The sequence below is a fragment of the Hyalella azteca genome, unplaced genomic scaffold, assembly GCF_000764305.2.
Source record: "Hyalella azteca isolate HAZT.00-mixed unplaced genomic scaffold, Hazt_2.0.2 contig1481, whole genome shotgun sequence".
NCBI classification, from domain to species: Eukaryota; Metazoa; Arthropoda; class Malacostraca; order Amphipoda; family Hyalellidae; genus Hyalella; species Hyalella azteca.
The window spans coordinates 4,688-22,832 of NW_025931798.1; the positions used below are offsets into that span (position 1 = coordinate 4,688).

The 18,145-nt window shown below is 35.7% G+C and overlaps 2 protein-coding genes across 2 annotated transcripts; one reads left to right on the forward strand and one right to left on the reverse strand.

Moving 5' to 3' along the window:
- Window positions 1-5,251: 5,251 nt before the first annotated feature.
- On the forward strand, window positions 5,252-11,667 carry LOC108670930 (uracil-DNA glycosylase). Its single transcript, XM_018158422.2, has 9 exons — window positions 5,252-5,411; window positions 5,621-5,711; window positions 7,011-7,039; window positions 7,341-7,448; window positions 8,248-8,398; window positions 8,945-8,987; window positions 9,498-9,586; window positions 10,047-10,225; window positions 10,450-11,667. The coding sequence occupies exons 1-9, from the start codon at window positions 5,328-5,330 to the stop codon at window positions 10,603-10,605; spliced, it is 930 nt and encodes a 309-aa protein (XP_018013911.1). The 5' UTR covers window positions 5,252-5,327; the 3' UTR covers window positions 10,606-11,667.
- Window positions 11,380-17,824, reverse strand: LOC108670931 (H/ACA ribonucleoprotein complex subunit 2-like protein). Its single transcript, XM_018158423.2, has 3 exons — window positions 17,507-17,824; window positions 12,051-12,126; window positions 11,380-11,621 (listed from the first exon to the last, which is right to left on the reverse strand). Exons 1-3 carry the CDS (start codon window positions 17,676-17,678, stop codon window positions 11,396-11,398), a joined length of 474 nt encoding a protein of 157 aa, XP_018013912.1. The 5' UTR covers window positions 17,679-17,824; the 3' UTR covers window positions 11,380-11,395.
- Window positions 17,825-18,145: the final 321 nt, after the last annotated feature.

Here is an 18,145-nt window from a genome sequence, read left to right on the forward strand (position 1 = left end):
TCGGCTGGTCAGCGTGCTGGCGACAAGGCTGTCGCTGCTCGCGCCGCCGCCCAGCGCCGGCAGGCCGGCGTCGCTGCTGCACTGCGCCGGCCTCTGCCTGCAGGACGAGCGCTGCGGTGGCGTTGCGTGGCTTGTCACCGACGTGAGTTTTGGGAGGACGGCTGCCGAGGATGAAACTGGATATTTTGTCAGATTATGAAATGCACTAAAGTGGGAAAAGAATAGCTCGTCAGACTTCAGCGATCTTAACTACCACGCACAAAAGTGATATCTAAGGATATATCTCAATAAGATTTACTCCTGACGTTTTATTGAATATGTTTTTGGTATATGCTAGCTCGAGCAAAAAAGAAGCAAAACTGTGAAGGCTACTAACGTAAAGAAGAGAGAGATGACAACTGACTGTGACAGAACGCGTGATCTGCGTCTGGAGTGCCAGACCGTCCTATACTGGCCCTAAATTACGACTTTAAAAATTTATAATACATGTAGCATGAAGTTGTACATAATGACCATTTGGATCTTTGTTCTAATAATACTTTCCTAACTGGACCTCCTCATATTTACGGCTAATTGATTGGCCTGCCGTGTACACAGCCGATTTCCAGTAGAATAATTCAAAAATGCTTTACTCTAACACAGGTTATTTTCGATTTTAAAACAAGATCAGTAACTAATTAGTAAAAGAATTTTGCTTCATATTAGTTCCGGTGGTCATGTCTTCCATAACCTTTTTTTGCAGCCGCAGCCTTGCAGGTTCGTCGTGGACTCAACAGTGCCGGGAGCCACGGCAACGCTGGTGCCCTCAGCCTACGCGATTCTCAGCCTCGACAGCAGCGCGACTGTCGTTGAATTTCCATTTTCGGGAAATTCCTGGCAGTAAGTCACGGCCAGCGTAGGATGTTTAGAATTCTAGATTTAAATTTTGCTCCGACCTCAACCGATTAAATAAATCTGAATTATTCTGGCTTGAAAGATAAACAATAATATGCTTATGGATAGACGCAGCTGTAAAATGTTACTGGAATGACGTCACTTAAAGTTTAATTCTGAATTTTCGAGCAGACATGCGTACGACTTCTGCAGCGGTCTCGGTCTGAGGCTGGTCCCGTACCCAGTTAGCATCAAGGTGCAGAAAATAATGAATGCTACAACTGATCCGCTTAATGAGTGAAATTAATGAGCCTTACCTCTCTTATACGAATATTATTTGCTTATCGGCGAATATTTACCTCCTCCGTTTATTTTTTTTAGGTGGTAATTTTTTTTCTCATAAATTGAAGCTACCTGTAATAGGAATCTCAATAGAACTCTAAAGAAGGTCATTTTCGTATGCAATAAATATAACATAATAATAATACGATCACCTTAATAACTCATAGTACCATTTAAGCTAGCAATATTTAAATTGAGATTACTATTACACAAAAATCCCCAACACACCATACGCGCGGAGGCATCGGTATCAATCAGTCTCAAATTACAGCAGGTGACAGAATCAATAAGTGTTTGTTCTTAAATTTCCCAAAAACTTACTGCACCCAAGCTAATTTTGCTTGCTCACACAATTCTCAGGACCGAGCAGTGATGAGCATCAGGATGAAAACCTGGTTTTCCGTTGACCTGAAGCGACAAAGCGACGGATCGTACGCAGCGCTATCCTCCAGCTTTGTGTTGCCCGCGAACTACCCCTTCCCGTGGTACCCAGGGAACCCCCACTACGGCAGCGAGACCTGCATGATTGTTGGTGGTTACCCACTCACAGTCTACGACTTTGCGTGCGGCTATCCCGATACCGCTCCCAAAAGCACGATGTGTGTTGTGTAGAGTTGCAACAGACACTGCCTCCGGAATAGTTACCTTAATGAACAGCACATGAAATCGTTATTCTGCACAGGTGTTGTTGATTCATGTCGCGGCGTCCAAGCGTTTAGTATCGAGTTGAATTGATCTACCGATATAAGCAAACCCTTAAGTCGTGTTGTCAAATTATATGAGTCTCTTCTTTCATATAAGAGTCTCTACTTCCAAGAAATTGTAATTGGTGAACATTATTAAATTAATTGTTTCTAAAATAATTTAACTTTAATTGTCTCTGAACTAGTATTAACGCCCTAAAATGACTTATCGAAAATTTGCTTCATTTTAAATATTATTATTGCATATGAAGTACGAGTACCTGTTGAGATAATTCAACAATGAATGGCACGCTGAATAAACTATTATGTGGTGTAGTAATATAATTAATTAACTTAATAAGATAGCTATACGTACTAGATAATTCTATAATAGTCGTTAGCTAAAAACACAAACATTTAAAAATAAATGAGTGATATGATAGTCTTAATCATTTACAAAGCTATATAAACAACATCGTAATTCTCAACGTTAATATGATTCTTATTTCGCTAGCATCAGAATTAAAGTAAGCAGAAGAATTGTATTCATATATTCAATATTCTATTGTAGAAATCGCGTGTGATTTGCTCCAGAAATGAAGAGCTATCAACGCAAGTAAAGCATGAAGTGCAGACGCAACGGTTATTGTTTTCGAGGTAAGGGAGAATTTTTCTTACATTCAGACTTTAAAAGAATTTACGATGCGAGGAGGAGAATGCGTTTAAATGGAATAAGATGGATAGGTAATGATATGTAGTTACCCATCAGGAATAACAAACCTAAGCACTTGTAAAAATTAATATGTGTGACGTCTTAGGTACAAACCTATAATAATTTCTTCGAACATTTTTCCATGATGAAAACTAAACCGAAAACACGTATTTAAGCCCAACGGAAACCCAATGCTAATAGGCATTGAACAGGAATAACGCTACTGCTAACTTTCGGCCACTGTAAGTTTTTTCGATTTTGCATTGCCGTACATCTGGCGACTCGAGTGAATATGGTCGGCGATTTAACATAACGTAACATAGTGATCTCGGAGCTGAAGTGTAGGCCCGATGTGGCCTGTCGCCGATTCTTTTCCGTTTCGTGCCTTGTTCACAGAAGATCTAAAATCGTGTCATTTGACCGTATCTTGTCGTACAGAAGTTTTTCTCTAACATTCAAGTCGTTGTCAATGACTGAATGGATGATGATGATGACGAAAATGATACCGAAGCAAAAGGGTAGTCGACGTTAACCATCGTGATGTATGGGGCAGCAATGAATATAACAAAGTAGGAAATGACAATGGTCCGTATAAGTGAAGATGTATGGAATATTTATCGAAGTTATTGATCTCTAATAAAGAATTTACTGATGGATGTCTTCCGTGAATAATTATTGAAAGTTTACTGAGGAAATTCCAGCAGAAAACATATGCAATTCAACCTCATTTAAATTGTGAAGAAAATCTCTTGGTTTGGCCGAAATTCCAGGCTGAATTAAAAAAATTATCACATTCTTTTTATTTCAAAAATGACTGGACAGATACTCGCACAAATCAAACAGCATTTTTGCCGTTTTAATTTAAAAAGTTATTTATATTAACTGTATCCTGAACGACCAAACGGACACTCTGAAATTTTAACACCATTTATAATTTTATCCGATGTAATTTGGATATTTTTCTTTGTTACGTACAAATTGCCATTACAATTAAAATTATATGGTGGGCAGGGTGGCCCAGTGGTTAAGTTCAGAGTACCAAGATTGGCGCAAAGAGGCGCGGGTTCGATCCCAGCTCTGTACGCCAGTTTCTGGTCAGAATCGGCGAGGAGGCCGGGCGGTTAAGCACAGCAGAATTGTAGCAGTGAGTTGCGAGTTCGAGACCGCAAAATGCTGTGAATGTTATGCGATGTTAAGAATCGGCGACAGGCCTACGGCCTATTAAACGCTGAAACCGCTATTATTATTATTATTATTATTTATTATATAATTATATTATCTACACACAGTATGAAATTTGGTACACGTATTCGTTAGGACCTAACGGTGATGTTTGTCTAATGAAAAATTTTCCCATTTCACCTTCATTCGTGAGTTATGGAGCAATTTGCACCGAAATTTGCAGTGACCAAAAAATTTCTTCTAAATTCGATTTCTGTGATTTTATGAAATATATGGAATTGGAATTTATGGATGCAAAAATTTCAGGTCATACTGATATGCATCCCTCAGCCAATTTACCGAAACTATGCAAACTTATTCAAAGATGCCTTCCGTTGTTGTTCAAATCGAAAATATTTTGTTAGATATATGACTTCTTTGGTGAATAATACGGAGATATGGGCCAAAATTCACAGCAAGCTCATGTCTCCAAAGCCAACTGTCAAATATCAATTAAACTGAAATTGAAGCACCTTCCGCATGTTTTTAGGCCCTGAGTAGTCTTCGATAAGCGGTTTAAACATCTGTCTGCTTCTCTCTCTGCTTTTTCTAATTCACATTAGTTATTCTTTGATTATCTTTTATTTTTACTTGCCTTCTCCGCTAATCCAAATTGTTCGTCCTTGGCTCATCGATGAACTAGCTTCTGATTCAGTGTTAAAAATTATTGAATGGTTCCCGCTCAATATAATGTAAGAAGCGATGATGACGATGAGTAAAAATGGTGTAATGATTTCATAAATAAATAATATGCACTTAAAAATTACTTTTTAAAGACAACACCTTATGGGGGTGGCCCAGTGGTTAAAGTTCAGAGTACCAAGATATTGGCGCAGAGAGGCGCGGGTTCGATCCCAGCTCTGTGCGTCAGTTTCTGGTCAGAATCGGCAAGGAGGCCGGGCGGTTAAGCACAGCAGAATTGTAGCAGTGAGTTGCGAGTTCGAGACCGCAAAATGCTGTGAATGTTCTGCGATGTTAAGAATCAGCGACAGGCCCACGGCCTAATAAACGCTGAAACCGCTATTATTATTATTATTATAACACCTCTAAGAGGCCATCGTCTCCGATGTTAATAATTAATGTATAATCAGTTTCTGTTTTTAGTATATAAAAATATTTTTAAACATTGTTTCTAATAATTTTTTAATTTTTGAAATTATTTATTCTGTCAATTGATTCATGCATTGTCTCCAACCTCATGCAGGTGTGCAAAATTTCAGGTCGATTGGACAGGTAGAAGTGTGTTAAGTATCGATTATAAGATTTGTAGCAGACAAACAAGAAGTGAAGTTGAAGAGAAGTGTTGTAAAATAGTCTTCAGTTTGCCAATTTTAATTTTTAGTGTCGCTTTATCATAAAATATAAATTCTTCACCTGCGGAATCAAGTGACCAAGAATTTAATTCAAGATTTGGCGGGCGTCGGTCTAATATTGAACCAGTCTCCATAGCAACGCACAGCTGAACTGACGTGCATTGCGTTTACAAATCCGTTGCCATGGCTCAAAAATCTATAAAAGTCTACTTCAAGCCTTCTAATTTGCCAAACATTAACAACATGAAACGTAAACTACATGGCAAAGTAATATTCATAATTATGGTGCTTAAAAATTGCTAAAACTTTACATATGACATGTTGATGTTCGAGTTTTTTAAAATATTGATTTTGTTGAATCAGAGAGCAATAAAAATAAATTGAGAAATTTAAAATTACAATTCTAGCAATATCAACAGCCTCAACAGGATATTTTTTCATTTTTGCTTGAAATCTAAAATCACTTTCATTTACAGAGCTCTGTTTGTGCTGGCCCAGCAGAAAAGAAACAAAATGCAAAGTTTCTGCACCTAGAGGAAGTTCATGGCATTGAAGATTCCAAAAAAGGTATGTATCTCTGCCCTCTGGTAATTTGTAGATTTGTATAATGATAACTTCATTAACTTGAAGTAAAATTGTCTGGGGACTGGCCCGTCTGGCAGACTGGCCGGACTGGTGCCTGCCGCCTGGGGTATCCACTATCCAGGACTCAGGAGGCTGGAGGACCAGGAGTCCAGCCTCCAGGACAGGCAGCTGGCACTTGGCAGGACTAGAAGACAGCAGATTTTTTCAAATAATTTAATGGCAAAATGTTTCTTACAAGTTTCCATGATCGCACAATTTTGGCACAAAGCAGTTCATTGTGCAATGTGCGACAATGAACTGCTTGTGAAATTTTTAAGTTTTCTTTGTTGAATGTTTGTAATTAATGGGCATTCATGAGTCTCACTGTCTCTTGACTTTAGGCTAATATAGCTTTTGCTTTGAACTTTGATCATCAGGCATTAGGGAAATCACTTTCTCATTAATTCATGATGGTGGTGCCACAAACTGGCAAAGCAATGAGTTTTTTAGACTCATCCTCAAGTTCATTTTTGAATCCCAGTAGTAGATAAATAAAATAAAGTATAATAGATACCAGCATAGTAATATACAAGATATTAGTTTAAATCATGAGTATTGAGTAGAGATGGAAATTGAAAATGAACTGATTAAAAAATGTCTGGACAGTCTGGTGTGCCACCATGCATAGTCTATGCTGAATGCTCGTTATTATCAATCTTTAAGTTTGAGATCAATTTTAGTATTTGTCTAGTATTTACTAAGGCTGAAATATTTGTGTGGAAAATCTAATCACTGACTGTCTCTAACCCTTGTGGCTTATGCCCTGGCTATAGATTTTTGGAACCGTGAGTTAATTTTTATTTCTGGCCAGGAGTCCATTTTTAAGCCATGCGTAAGGTTTTTAAACCCAGGATTCCTATACAAGGTTTTACTTTCCCAGCTGAGAAAGCAATGTTCCAGCTGAAAACTTGTTTGCCAAGCCACACTTACATTTTATTCTATATCTCAAACTTTATGTTATAATTTACAACAAAGAAATTCCTTAATAACCCCCTCATAGTTCATGGGATGTTTTGATTGTCTTTCTATGATTATTGTTATCCTTTCTCTAACTGCAGGCTATTTGAGTAAGTTCTATGATTTTGGAGATAATTATAAAAACAATTACCATTAATTGACTGTATATTAAAAATTTTCAAACAAACTTAAAATAATTTTTGTAAATAAAGCTGAATAATGTCTGATATTAGAAATATTAGTACCTATATAATAGTAATTTTTCAGCACCTATTGATTTTCCAGGTCCTGAAAACATAGCTCCTAAGTCTGATGTGAGTAAAAAAAATTTAATTAGTATAATAAATTGCTTGCAAATAATAAATTTTATACATTTCACTAGTTTTGTATGATTATATTTAATTTAACTTTCCTTTAAAAAGGATGGAAAATACCACTTTGAAAATTACTGCTTTAACTAGAACCTTAAGTTAAAATGAAAGCATGTTTATAAAATGAAACCAAATGCTGAGCCACTGACATTGCTGTTTTGAACAATGTTGCTTGTGAGCTATGACAAGGAAAAAGTGTATTTCATTTCAGTTATTCTATTTTAAATTCAACATTCTGTTCCAGATTGAAAATCTGTCACAGCCTTCTTCTTCTCCACCACTACATTCAAGTATTGGTCAATCCTGGCATTTGGCTTTACGAGATGAATTTTCCAAGCCGTACTTTGCAGAGGTGAGTTTTTTTCCATGAAAAGACAGCCGTAGAAGACTTACTCCACATGCTTTTTAGCGCATTTTCTCATTTATGGAAAAAATGCACTATTGTGCTCGCAATGTCTGTCTGTCTGTCCGTGACCTCAAGTTTTCATCGACAAGAAAATGTGCACTGTGTCACTCACTGCAGCGAGTACTGAGTTTCATTTTTCCATTTTTTGCATGTTTCATTGTGTAGCTTAGTGTATCTATGGTTTTTTATCATGATAGATTTTTATTTACCTTCTATCATCCCCAGATGCGTAATTCTTGTGGTTTTCCCATTTTAATAATGAATAAATATATACATATCTTATTTTACTGTGCCCATATTGCTAATGTCTATTGAATGATGAAAATTATTCAAGTTATATTACATTCTTGAGTATATATATAGTAAGATAGAATGTGCATCATTAAATTTGCCCATTCAGAATGTCACTGCTTCTGCTTACCTCAATGTTGTAGTGGTTTGAATGTGTTAGGTCAGGTCTATGTAGCTGCAAGCCAGGTGCTTTAGTATCTGCCTACCTTGCTAGTGATCATGTCCATCTCCTGCCTTTGAAAGTGAAGTGTTATAAAACTGCCAAAAGTTGAAGGTATCGTAATGTAGTTCTATATTTTGAGTCTCAATTTGATTCCTTTTGAAATGTGACGTATTGAAATGAAATTTGAATCGAACATTTATTGTCGCAAATTTAATAACAATTCTTAATGATAGACAGAGAAAAATTTAGGTCATTGTGTTTGACGGGTTTCTGATTATAAACATGTTCCAGCTGACAAAATTTGTAGTCGGTGAACGCAAGTCACACTCTGTGTATCCTCTGGAGGAAAATGTCTTCTCCTGGTCTCGGTACTGCGACATCAGCGACGTGAAGGTCGTCATTCTGGGGCAGGATCCTTACCATGGTCCTAATCAGGCTCACGGTGAGATTGGGTCTTATGATAATATTTATTATTATAATTGAAAAATACCCAAATAGTAATAATATAGTGGTGTCAGCTTTGGTTAGGCCATGATGGTCTGTGGCTTATTTTTTGTGGCTTGGTGGCGTATTTTTAGCCACCAAGCCACCTTGCTGATTTTGACGAGAATTTTCACAACCAGTTCCGGGTTTCACAACCAGTTCCCAACTCACTGATCCAATCTTGGTGCTTTTAATCACTCGGCCACATCCTAGCTGATATAACTGAGGTTAGGATTTGAATACTAACGATAATTATGTGAAGTAAAAATTTGCTTTTCTCCACTAGTGAAATAAAACTTTCCAGAACTGTGTAACGTCAGGGTTTTATTACCGATCATAGACACCAAATCTTACCAATAATTCCAGATAACAAAACTAAACTCCAGGTATGAATTCACAAAAATTATTCCTGAAGAAGTTTGTACCTAAATGAGACATTACTGAGGAAACAGGAATTCAATGGCCTTTTAATATAAATTTTCATTTGGTTGGAATTATTTTGCAGGACTGTGTTTCAGCGTTCTGCCGACTGTGCCGATTCCTCCAAGGTTTGGCTTTATCCAATCTTATAATATGAAGAAACATAAATTTCAATCATACAAAGCCTAAGTACAATTTTTTCTGTGCCGATTCAGCAAAGAGTTGCAATACTTTAAATTTCCGCCTTGTATCATGATGCGCCTTTCCCCATAATTTGATGTATTTCATTATAACGAATGGAATTTTTTGACAAATCGTCAGTATACTCAATCCCTTACGTTTCATTCATACTTTAGTAACATTTATCTCGCAATAAATCTTTTTTGGATGTTCATAGTATTATAGTTTGTGTTATTCTGGCAGTATCAAAAATGTGTTCTGAATGAGAAAGTAAAACAACTTTTCTTTAATTGCATTTGTATTGTAAATTATCAAAGAAATTTTATGCAATTATGTGACTATTGTCATTCACATGTCATCAAGTTATGAAAGTAAAGCTCATTATTTATACTCAGATATGGATGCCTGAAGGCTGGGTTTGCACGAGGTTGCTTCAAATATGTTTTTTGCATGGGCAGCTTGAAGAACATTTACAAGGAGCTCGAGGTGGACGTTGAGGGCTTCAAGAATCCTGGTCATGGTTACCTCGTTGGCTGGGCAAAACAAGGTGAGAGGCTTGCTAGAGTACTCAGGTCACTACGTGAATTTTTGCCTCGTGGAGTCAGGAGTCACATGATGAAAATACTTTTAACGTATGAGAAGGCCGATAACGGACAATAAAAAGTTGCTAATGATAGTTTTTCATAATTGTGGCTTTCTGTATTCAGGGTTACAGGAAATGGGCTGAAATGACCATGATCCTGATTCTCTCTTTCTTTCCCCAAAGCCTTCTGCGCTCCTTACTATTGTTCATATTTATTAGTTGCAGTGTTTGATTACTGCCTCTTTCCAATGCATAAATTTGTGTTTTCAACCTCACTAAACTTTTGCTGTCTTACAATGAAACAGGTGTATTTGCTCCACTATTGCCTTATAATTCCATGCTTTATGAATGAACCGCGATCCATCACAACGAACATCACTACACAATACACATGCGCGCGCCTCATTATTGAATGGTTGTACAGGAGTGCTGCTCCTGAATGCTGTACTGACAGTGCGAGGCGGCAACGCTAACTCGCACAAAGACAAAGGCTGGGAAAAGTTCACATCTGCAGTAATCTCGGCCGTAGCCAGCAGCAACAAGGGTGTCGTATTTCTTCTCTGGGGCGCGTATGCGCAGAAAAAAGTTGCTCACATAAACAAAGTGAGTACTATGTTGCCAAGTATTTCTTGGTAGGAGACTCAATGGGCAGACAACTTCTTAAATATACGCACGCTTGCAAACGTCAATGCGATTTAGTCAATATAACATTCTGTCGTGCTTGATCTTAGACACTGTGGAAGGTTAACTTTCAAGAGAAACGTGTCGTTTTGTCAAAGTGGCACTCTACAATAGTATATACATGTGTTTTACATTTTGATTCGCAGACTGAGCATCACCTTCTGTCCACCGTGCACCCCTCACCGCTTTCTGCTCATCGAGGGTTTTTTGGGTGCCGCCATTTCTCTAAATGCAACGAATTACTTATGAAGCAAAACAAAAAAGAAATTGACTGGAATTTTCTACCGCGAGCTTATCCATAAATTTAGAGTTACGTACACGTCAGGAGTTGATAAAGGAAGCTATTCTAGAATACATTTACACAGTATGAGTAAGTAATTCATTCCGAGTGCAAGACGTTTCTTGCTTGTGAGAGCCGTTTAACAACAGGTCATAGCAGGCTTGCATCTTGCTGATTTTGGGACCATTGTGCGTGCCATCGAAGTGTATTGAACTGGAACTACCGAGACTCTTGGCATGTAGTTATCTGAATCAATCTCTGGCAATTTCATGCCATAGTTTTATTCTCTAGATTTTCAGTTATTTCAATTGTTAATTTCAAAATCAATATAATAAAAAAAATATTGAGTTTTCAATGAGCGTCAAGAAGTAGCTTGTTCTCAGAGGAAGAATAGATCGTGAGTGAAGAATGTGTTATACAATTTCAAATTGATCTTTTGTGCTAAGCAGTCTGAAGTGCCAGATTTAATTTGGCGTGTTGAGTTATATCAAGAAACATGATCAGTGAAAGTCTAACTGATGATTTATTCTAACGTTCTCAAAGAATATTTGCCAATTCAGTTATCTTATAACCCACTACATACTTACATCAAGGTGCATCAGTTGGGTCATTTGAATATAGAAAATGGAATGAAAAGATTACAGAATATAGAACATTCGTACTTCAGTTTTTTACAAATTTTACAAACTAATATCAATAGTGATTTTCTTCATTAAAAACTTATTCAATTATTAGTAGGTCCAGTTGATAGTGCGTCTGATCTTATTTATAGCAGCAGGAAAAATGACAACACGAGTAACTTTATTGCTATCTTAATAGTCGAGAGGTGTGGTTTTGATGTCTTCGAGGACCTTATCATAGGCCTCCTGGTAGTCAGGGTTGGGTTTGATGAGCATGACGTGGCTGCGTGAGATCTTGCCTCCAGCGAGGTCTGTGTTGCATGTCACGTAGATGTAGGGGATGTTCTTCTCCTCGCATACTCCAGGTAAATGGCACAATGTGTCTATTGGCCGCAGTGAACCATCAATTAAAACAATCCTGAAAAAATCCAAACATCTTTGCTCATATCAATTTGTATAATTATTATGGGATGTTTTCAACAATAAAAATTGACTGGTAATTCAATTGATTTTTTTTACATAGAGTGTACTGTAACTACACAACAATTAGGAAAAGTAAAGCTGAGAAAACGCTACTGAAAGAAATCTTTAGGCAAATGCAGAGAAGTAAATGGAAGGGATTCCAGCCATGAGACAACAATTAACAATTGAATCATTTTAATAGGACATAGGCAATTCATTTGAATATGGTACTGTACCATACATAGTGCTTTTTTTCATGACTTCGATTTTAGTTCATTCACTAACTAAAATGTTTTGGTAAAATATTATTTTAGTTCATTCCTGAGCAAAAATAAAATTTACAATTACTGCAACACTTAAACAGTAGGTTAACATATCTACTTACCCCTTGACATCTTTCCGTAGAGCTGACTGGACAGATTTAGTGCCATAAGCTAAATTTCCCTTCACATCTTTGGAGGCTGAAAAGAGAATTGAGAACATTCAATGTAATACCTAAAACTAGCATGCATGTATCTAGTCTGCAGAACAGCTTGAATTCAACAATAAATTTAAAATAAAAACCTATTGCTCTATCTATACCTATGTTATGTAAGGAAGTGAAAAAAAAGTTTAGTCAGAATTATTTTCTATTATCATTGACAAATAAGGCTACTCAAGTCTTGAATAGCCTTACCTTTGAATCTGGCACAGGATTGACTACAATCAACACTAATCTGCTCAAACAATATGACTTTTCAAAAATTATAATGCAATAATGCAGCCTAGGGCTCTAAGTTAGCAAAGCCAAATATCTTAAAAATTTACATGAAATGATCATTTATATTTTTACTCAGTATATTAAAAATAATTCTATCAGAAAGAAACAAACAGTTGAGGCCCAAAAATATTGTGTTGGTAGATGGCTTGGTTCAGGATTTTTATTCTTCATGGTTGAATCATAAGGAATTTCAGGATAGGAAGAGAAAAAGGTGAATTGTTACATATAGAAAAACTACTTTAGATTTGCAAACCAATTTAATGAATTCATTTGAATATGCTTTAAATTTCAAACTGCAGGCTTAATTGCAAACTACATGCTAATTTGTGCTTGGTATAGGGTAAGTCTTTAAATAGCATCTGATTTTTCAAAAATTGTCAAATTGATATAGAATTTGAAATGATGATATTAAAAATGACAGAATTTAGATTGATGGAATTGAGGATAATAGTACCTATTTTTAAATTAAAAAGTTCATTTATCCCAATCTGGAATGTCAAGAATAATTTTCAAAAAATTGCAGATAAAAACTACAGGCAATTTTCTAAAATAGCAGTAAAAAAAATTTTTTTCTTAAGCCTTGCCAAAAATTACACAAGGGCCATAAAATTGGTGTAATTGATCAAAAGCAGTGTCATTATAGGTAATATCATTTATGAAAGCTTCTGCTTTATTTTTCAAAATGGCATTTATCAATGTAATTTAGTGAGGAAAGCATCTACTCTGTGAATTGCAACAGGATTTTTTGAGCCAAAAATTTATGGATTAGTGAGAAGCCATGATTCTTCAAGTCATGACTACCATGGAAAGCAATGGGAAAAGCCATTTATGAGCTGCAAAGTCTCATCACTCCCAGGCATGTGTTCCCAAAAATCTCTAATTTTACCCTAGAAACAGCAACAAGAACATTTGTCTTCCCTTTAGAGGCAATTGAAGATGTGACAATGTAGGTAGTATTGTTCATATTTTAGTTGAAGAAATAATGCAGTCTGCCATGGCTGCAACTATGCAATTGCCAACAAAATATTTTTTGGGTTAGTTCATTATGCAGAATAATTTGGCATGAGTGCAGTACTGAACTGCAGAAGTTTAAAATTTTTGTGAAATGATATGATTGTGAACCAAGATATTTTCAATCAAACAATAATGCATTACATTAGTAGGTATGTGCACAAACCATGTGCGGATCACAACAAAGCTACCGAAATGATAGACAGGCAGTTTTTGCTTCAGCATGAGGGAGGCATTTAGTTTTAAAATTCCTGCCTAACTAGTAGCTTAATTTAATAGATGTGTGTTTGGAAACAAACAAAAAATTTAATTATGAGGACAACATCTTGTTTTTTTTTTTTTTTTTTGAGAAATTTCTATCATCTACTACTTGCTTGGATGGGATTTGCAAAGGATACAACATTCTGCTAAAAATAAACTTTTAGATTGTATTGGGCCATTAATGAAAGATAGTAGGAAAGCAAGATTACAGTTCTTTGAACATGCTCTCCAAATTTCAGAGCTCTGCAGCTAGTCGGACAGGAATGGTAGAAGTCCTAAAAAAAGAGAACTTTTTAGTCTAACGCCCATGCTGCGTGCAGATGGCAATGGCAGCACCATGGATGATGTTCAGTCATGCGGTAGCAATTCAGTGATGTGAGCGGTCTTCCCATTTTGGTTAATATTTCAAAGTTTAGGAGTTGACTGAATTGCATGTAATTGACTAATCAGGACAATTTTACTGTTACAAAGACATTGTTATATGAAATAGTTTACTTGCACCTACCTTCTTGTCTACTTACTAGTGAAACTAGTCAAGTGCCAGTCAGCCTAGAGACAGTGTAGGCTACTACTAGTGTATGGCTGTATGCTATAAATAAACTTTGATATTGGGCCTAATAGTTCATGCTAATTGTTCTTCGAGCATGCTCTCTAAATTTCAGAGCTCTGCCAATAGTCCCACATTTATTGCAGAAGACTGAATTCACAAAACAAGGAGTGCTATGACGATGGGAATGGCAGCTGCAATGGCATATGGTGATGTGGTACTACTAGTACAAGTAGTAATATATTATTATATTTTTTATTGTTATCAATTATCATTCATTATTATTTATTACTATACATTAATGCATCAATGAACCCACCTGCATCACTCGTCTATCATTCATATATAATTTGTCATTCATTAATTACCGGTATTTATTTTTTATTTGTCATTTATCTAACAAACAAATGTATTCTGTTCAATTATGCCTTTTGATGAATTTCTACCATTCATATCTATCTATTAGGAAAGAGTCCTACTTTTTTCTGAAATATTGCAGTTCTAATATCATATAATTTCAGTAGGTATGAAATCTTGTGGCTCTAATTTCATGTTTTTTGTTTGATTGAAAAAATTGCAGTTTGTACTTCGCAAACATGTCATTTCATACAATTTTCAACTTCCGCAGTACTTCAACGCTCCCACCAAAATTCCTGCATACTGCATAGTGCATAATGTCATGATAACCAGTCAACCCAAAAATTTTTGTTGAAAATTGCATAGTTGCAGTCTTGTCAGACTGGTCAGACTGCATTATCACTTGTTCAGTTGCCACTCAAGTAAAGACAAATCTATTGTTGCTGTTTCTAGGGTAAAATCAGAGATTTGGGTAACATGTGCACAGGACTTGGTGTAAATGAGTTTGTGGCCTGTAAATGGCTCTTCATGGCCGCTGATAGCACGAGATATGGAATTCACAGCTCAAAAAGAAATGAAATTGTGGCTTGCAAATTCATAAAACCACTGCTTGAAAAATCCAGTTACAGTTCAGAGAGTAGATCTTTTCCTCACTAGATATCTATCAGGCACACCTATTTCCCCCACCCACCTGCAGTCAAGGTCTCAACCAAAATGTTCTATTTTAGTTAGAATAGATAGCCTACAACAAGAGCTTTCTAATTGTGCTAAAAATTTTTAAATTGACTCCTAGAAAACTTAGAAATGATAATTTAAAAAAAGGCCAAAAATTGGTTCATCCTTGGAACATTATATTTGAATAAAAGAAATACCGTAAAATGGGGTAACTTAGACCACTTTTTTTTTATAAATGATGCCATTTTTTTACTAGCTAAATTAAACTTGAATTGAAACCTGCAAAATACAGGTCTATACTCCAGATTCACTCACCATAAATTGCTGGCTTCTGCCTCTCATAGTCTTTATGTTATTTCAAAAAATGTGATGGTCTTTGTTACCCCAGCTCTTGGGGTAACTTAGACCGGGTGGTAAAATTAATTATATTTTTTGGTAAAATAATTCCAAATAACTCCAGGTTTTGGTGCATTGTAGTAGAACTCTTCTAGTTACATATGCAAATGACAAACTTGAGGAAAGTGTCATAGTTTGCAAATGGGGGGCGCTGCCCCATAATGAGGGAAATGTGACTACCTAATGGCAGCCCTGATGGGGTAATATTGACTGGCTTGGAAGTTAAAATTACCATATATAAGACTCTGTAGAGTCTGAAACATAAAGAAAAAACATAAATAGGCTGTCAAATATAAAATATGTTATATATGGTAATTTTATATTAACTTCCAAGCCAGTCTATGTTACCCCATCAGGGCTGACATTAGGTGGTCTAAGTTACCCCATTTGGGGGCGGCGCCCCCCATTTGCAAACTATGACACTTTCCTAAAATTTGTCATTTGCATATGTAACTAGAAGAGTTCTACTACAATGCATCAAAACCTGGAGTTATTTAACCGAAAAATAAAAAAATTGGAGGGGGTACTCTGACAGGTTTTAAATAATAGCTTTTTTTTGTAGGTCACATTTTTAATTTTTTAACCTATTAGATATGCAAAAATTTAAAATCTTTCTATTGTGTTATGTAGCCTCAGTATTAGGCCTTTAATGCCCATTGACAAAATTTTTCTATGTCAAATAGTTTTTGAGTTGTGGGGGTTTTTGTTAAAAAAATGAAAAGTGGTCTAAGTTACCCCGCCGGTCTAAGTTACCCCATTTTACGGTACTTTATAACTTTTTCACTTTTATTTATACTCAAATTTAATTTCTATACTATTTTTCTGTTTTTTTCTCTTTTCAGATATATAATTTTCATCAGGATATTAGTATAGGTTGACAAAATTTGTTTCTTTAAGCAGGTTTCATTGAAGACCAGAGAATTCATTTTATAGGCATTAGGCAATTTTCTTATTAGATTTTTCAATAGATTAAATAATATTTTTTGTTTGCACTGGGGAAAATCAAAAATCAGTGTGCCAAAAGGTGAAAACTACCAAGAGACATTTTAATTTCTTTAATAATGTTTCAAATGTATCAATCATTCATTATCAAGTTTAAAGGCACATTGAGTGATGAAATTTTGGTCAAAATAAGTACAAAATCATGTAAATAGGATACTACTAAAAAATCAAAATTATTAGAAATAATTACAAAATCACAAAAATATTGAGATAATCAAGAATTAAAGCACAAAAATTACTCTAAAAACAGTCTCAAGCTCAAGGTTCTGACAAATCCAATAGTGTGAAGGTTCCAGCTTCTAATTTTCATTAGGATTGTATAAAAAAATTTCTGTGCACATACCTAAGTCATTAGATTTTCCATGTATAATTTTGTCAAATCTTAACTACTGAAATTATATGATATTACCGTATTAGAGCAGCAATATGTCTAAAACAATTAATACTTTCTCCAACTAGCATGTTGATGCCATGATATGCAATCCTGCAAATTGCAGAGCTGGCCTGCTGGGTCAACAGTCAACCTGCTTGCTGCTCTGGCTGCTTCATGCTTGTTTGTTGTTTGAGGTGCAAAATTAAATCTAAGCAAATTATGGTTTTTGGAGCTGTTCTTTTTTGAACCAAGGGCAGTAAAAATCTAATTTCAGCTCGATCAGCTTTTGGAGATTCTCTAGACTAGAGTCAGAGAGTCTACAGTCTAGAGACTGATAATGAAACAATTTTGCTCCAAAGTGGAGAGTAGAATTATTGTGCTAGACTCACAATTTAATCAGGTATGAAGGATAATGAAGCTTCTTAAGTATCTACAACTAGATTTAAAAAACTTGCTCACCTTTCTTTATCAATTTCCTGATTCTACCCAACGTTTTTTTGGAACTCATAGGCTTCGCAATTTCTGTACACCTGGCCAATCGTTCTTCATAACTCAATTCCCCTTCGACGTCATTAGCTTCAGCCACAGACATTTCCAAATCTTGGTTGTTTTCGCCGGTTATTTTCGTCATTTTTTTAATATAATGAAGGAAAAGATTGTTTAAAACCAAAATTTCGATTAATTGAAATTTGAAACTAATCAGCAACTTTAAAGTTCTTCAACTGTTCAACAACAGAGTACCTATTACAGCCCATAAGCACAACGTCAACAAATAATAAATAGGTTCGTTGTTTTGGTGAAGGTTCGCAAGGAGAAGTAGATTGAGATTCAACGCTCTGAGAAGAATGGCTCGAAAATGTATCACCTGTCAATGATAGATTATGAGCATGGATTATGAAGACAAGTGCTTGTAATAAACATCGGAGTTTTTGGAACACTAAACCAATTTTTTATCGTATAATTTGCACAGAATTTAGTTGGTCTCAACTACTGGTGTGAGCTCAATTTACAAGACAATAGTCTAGAAACCACATTGACATTATTGGTGTAAATTCCTCTGACGAATTTCCATAACTTGTTATCCACGCATAAGTTGGT

Bases quoted from the DNA above. Each gene is read 5' to 3' on its own strand.
- LOC108670931 (XM_018158423.2), bottom strand. From the start codon at position 17,678: ATGACGAAAATAACCGGCGAAAACAACCAAGATTTGGAAATGTCTGTG. The intron at 12,127-17,506 runs GTGAGCAAGTTT...TTCTCTTTTCAG, and splicing joins CAGGAAATTGATAAAGAAAG to CCTCCAAAGATGTGAAGGGA. The intron at 11,622-12,050 runs GTAAGTAGATAT...GGATTTTTTCAG, and splicing joins CTACGGAAAGATGTCAAGGG to GATTGTTTTAATTGATGGTT.
- LOC108670930 (XM_018158422.2), top strand. From the start codon at position 5,328: ATGGCTCAAAAATCTATAAAAGTCTACTTCAAGCCTTCTAATTTGCCA. The intron at 7,040-7,340 runs GTGAGTAAAAAA...ATTCTGTTCCAG, and splicing joins ACATAGCTCCTAAGTCTGAT to ATTGAAAATCTGTCACAGCC. The intron at 10,226-10,449 runs GTGAGTACTATG...TTTGATTCGCAG, and splicing joins AAGTTGCTCACATAAACAAA to ACTGAGCATCACCTTCTGTC.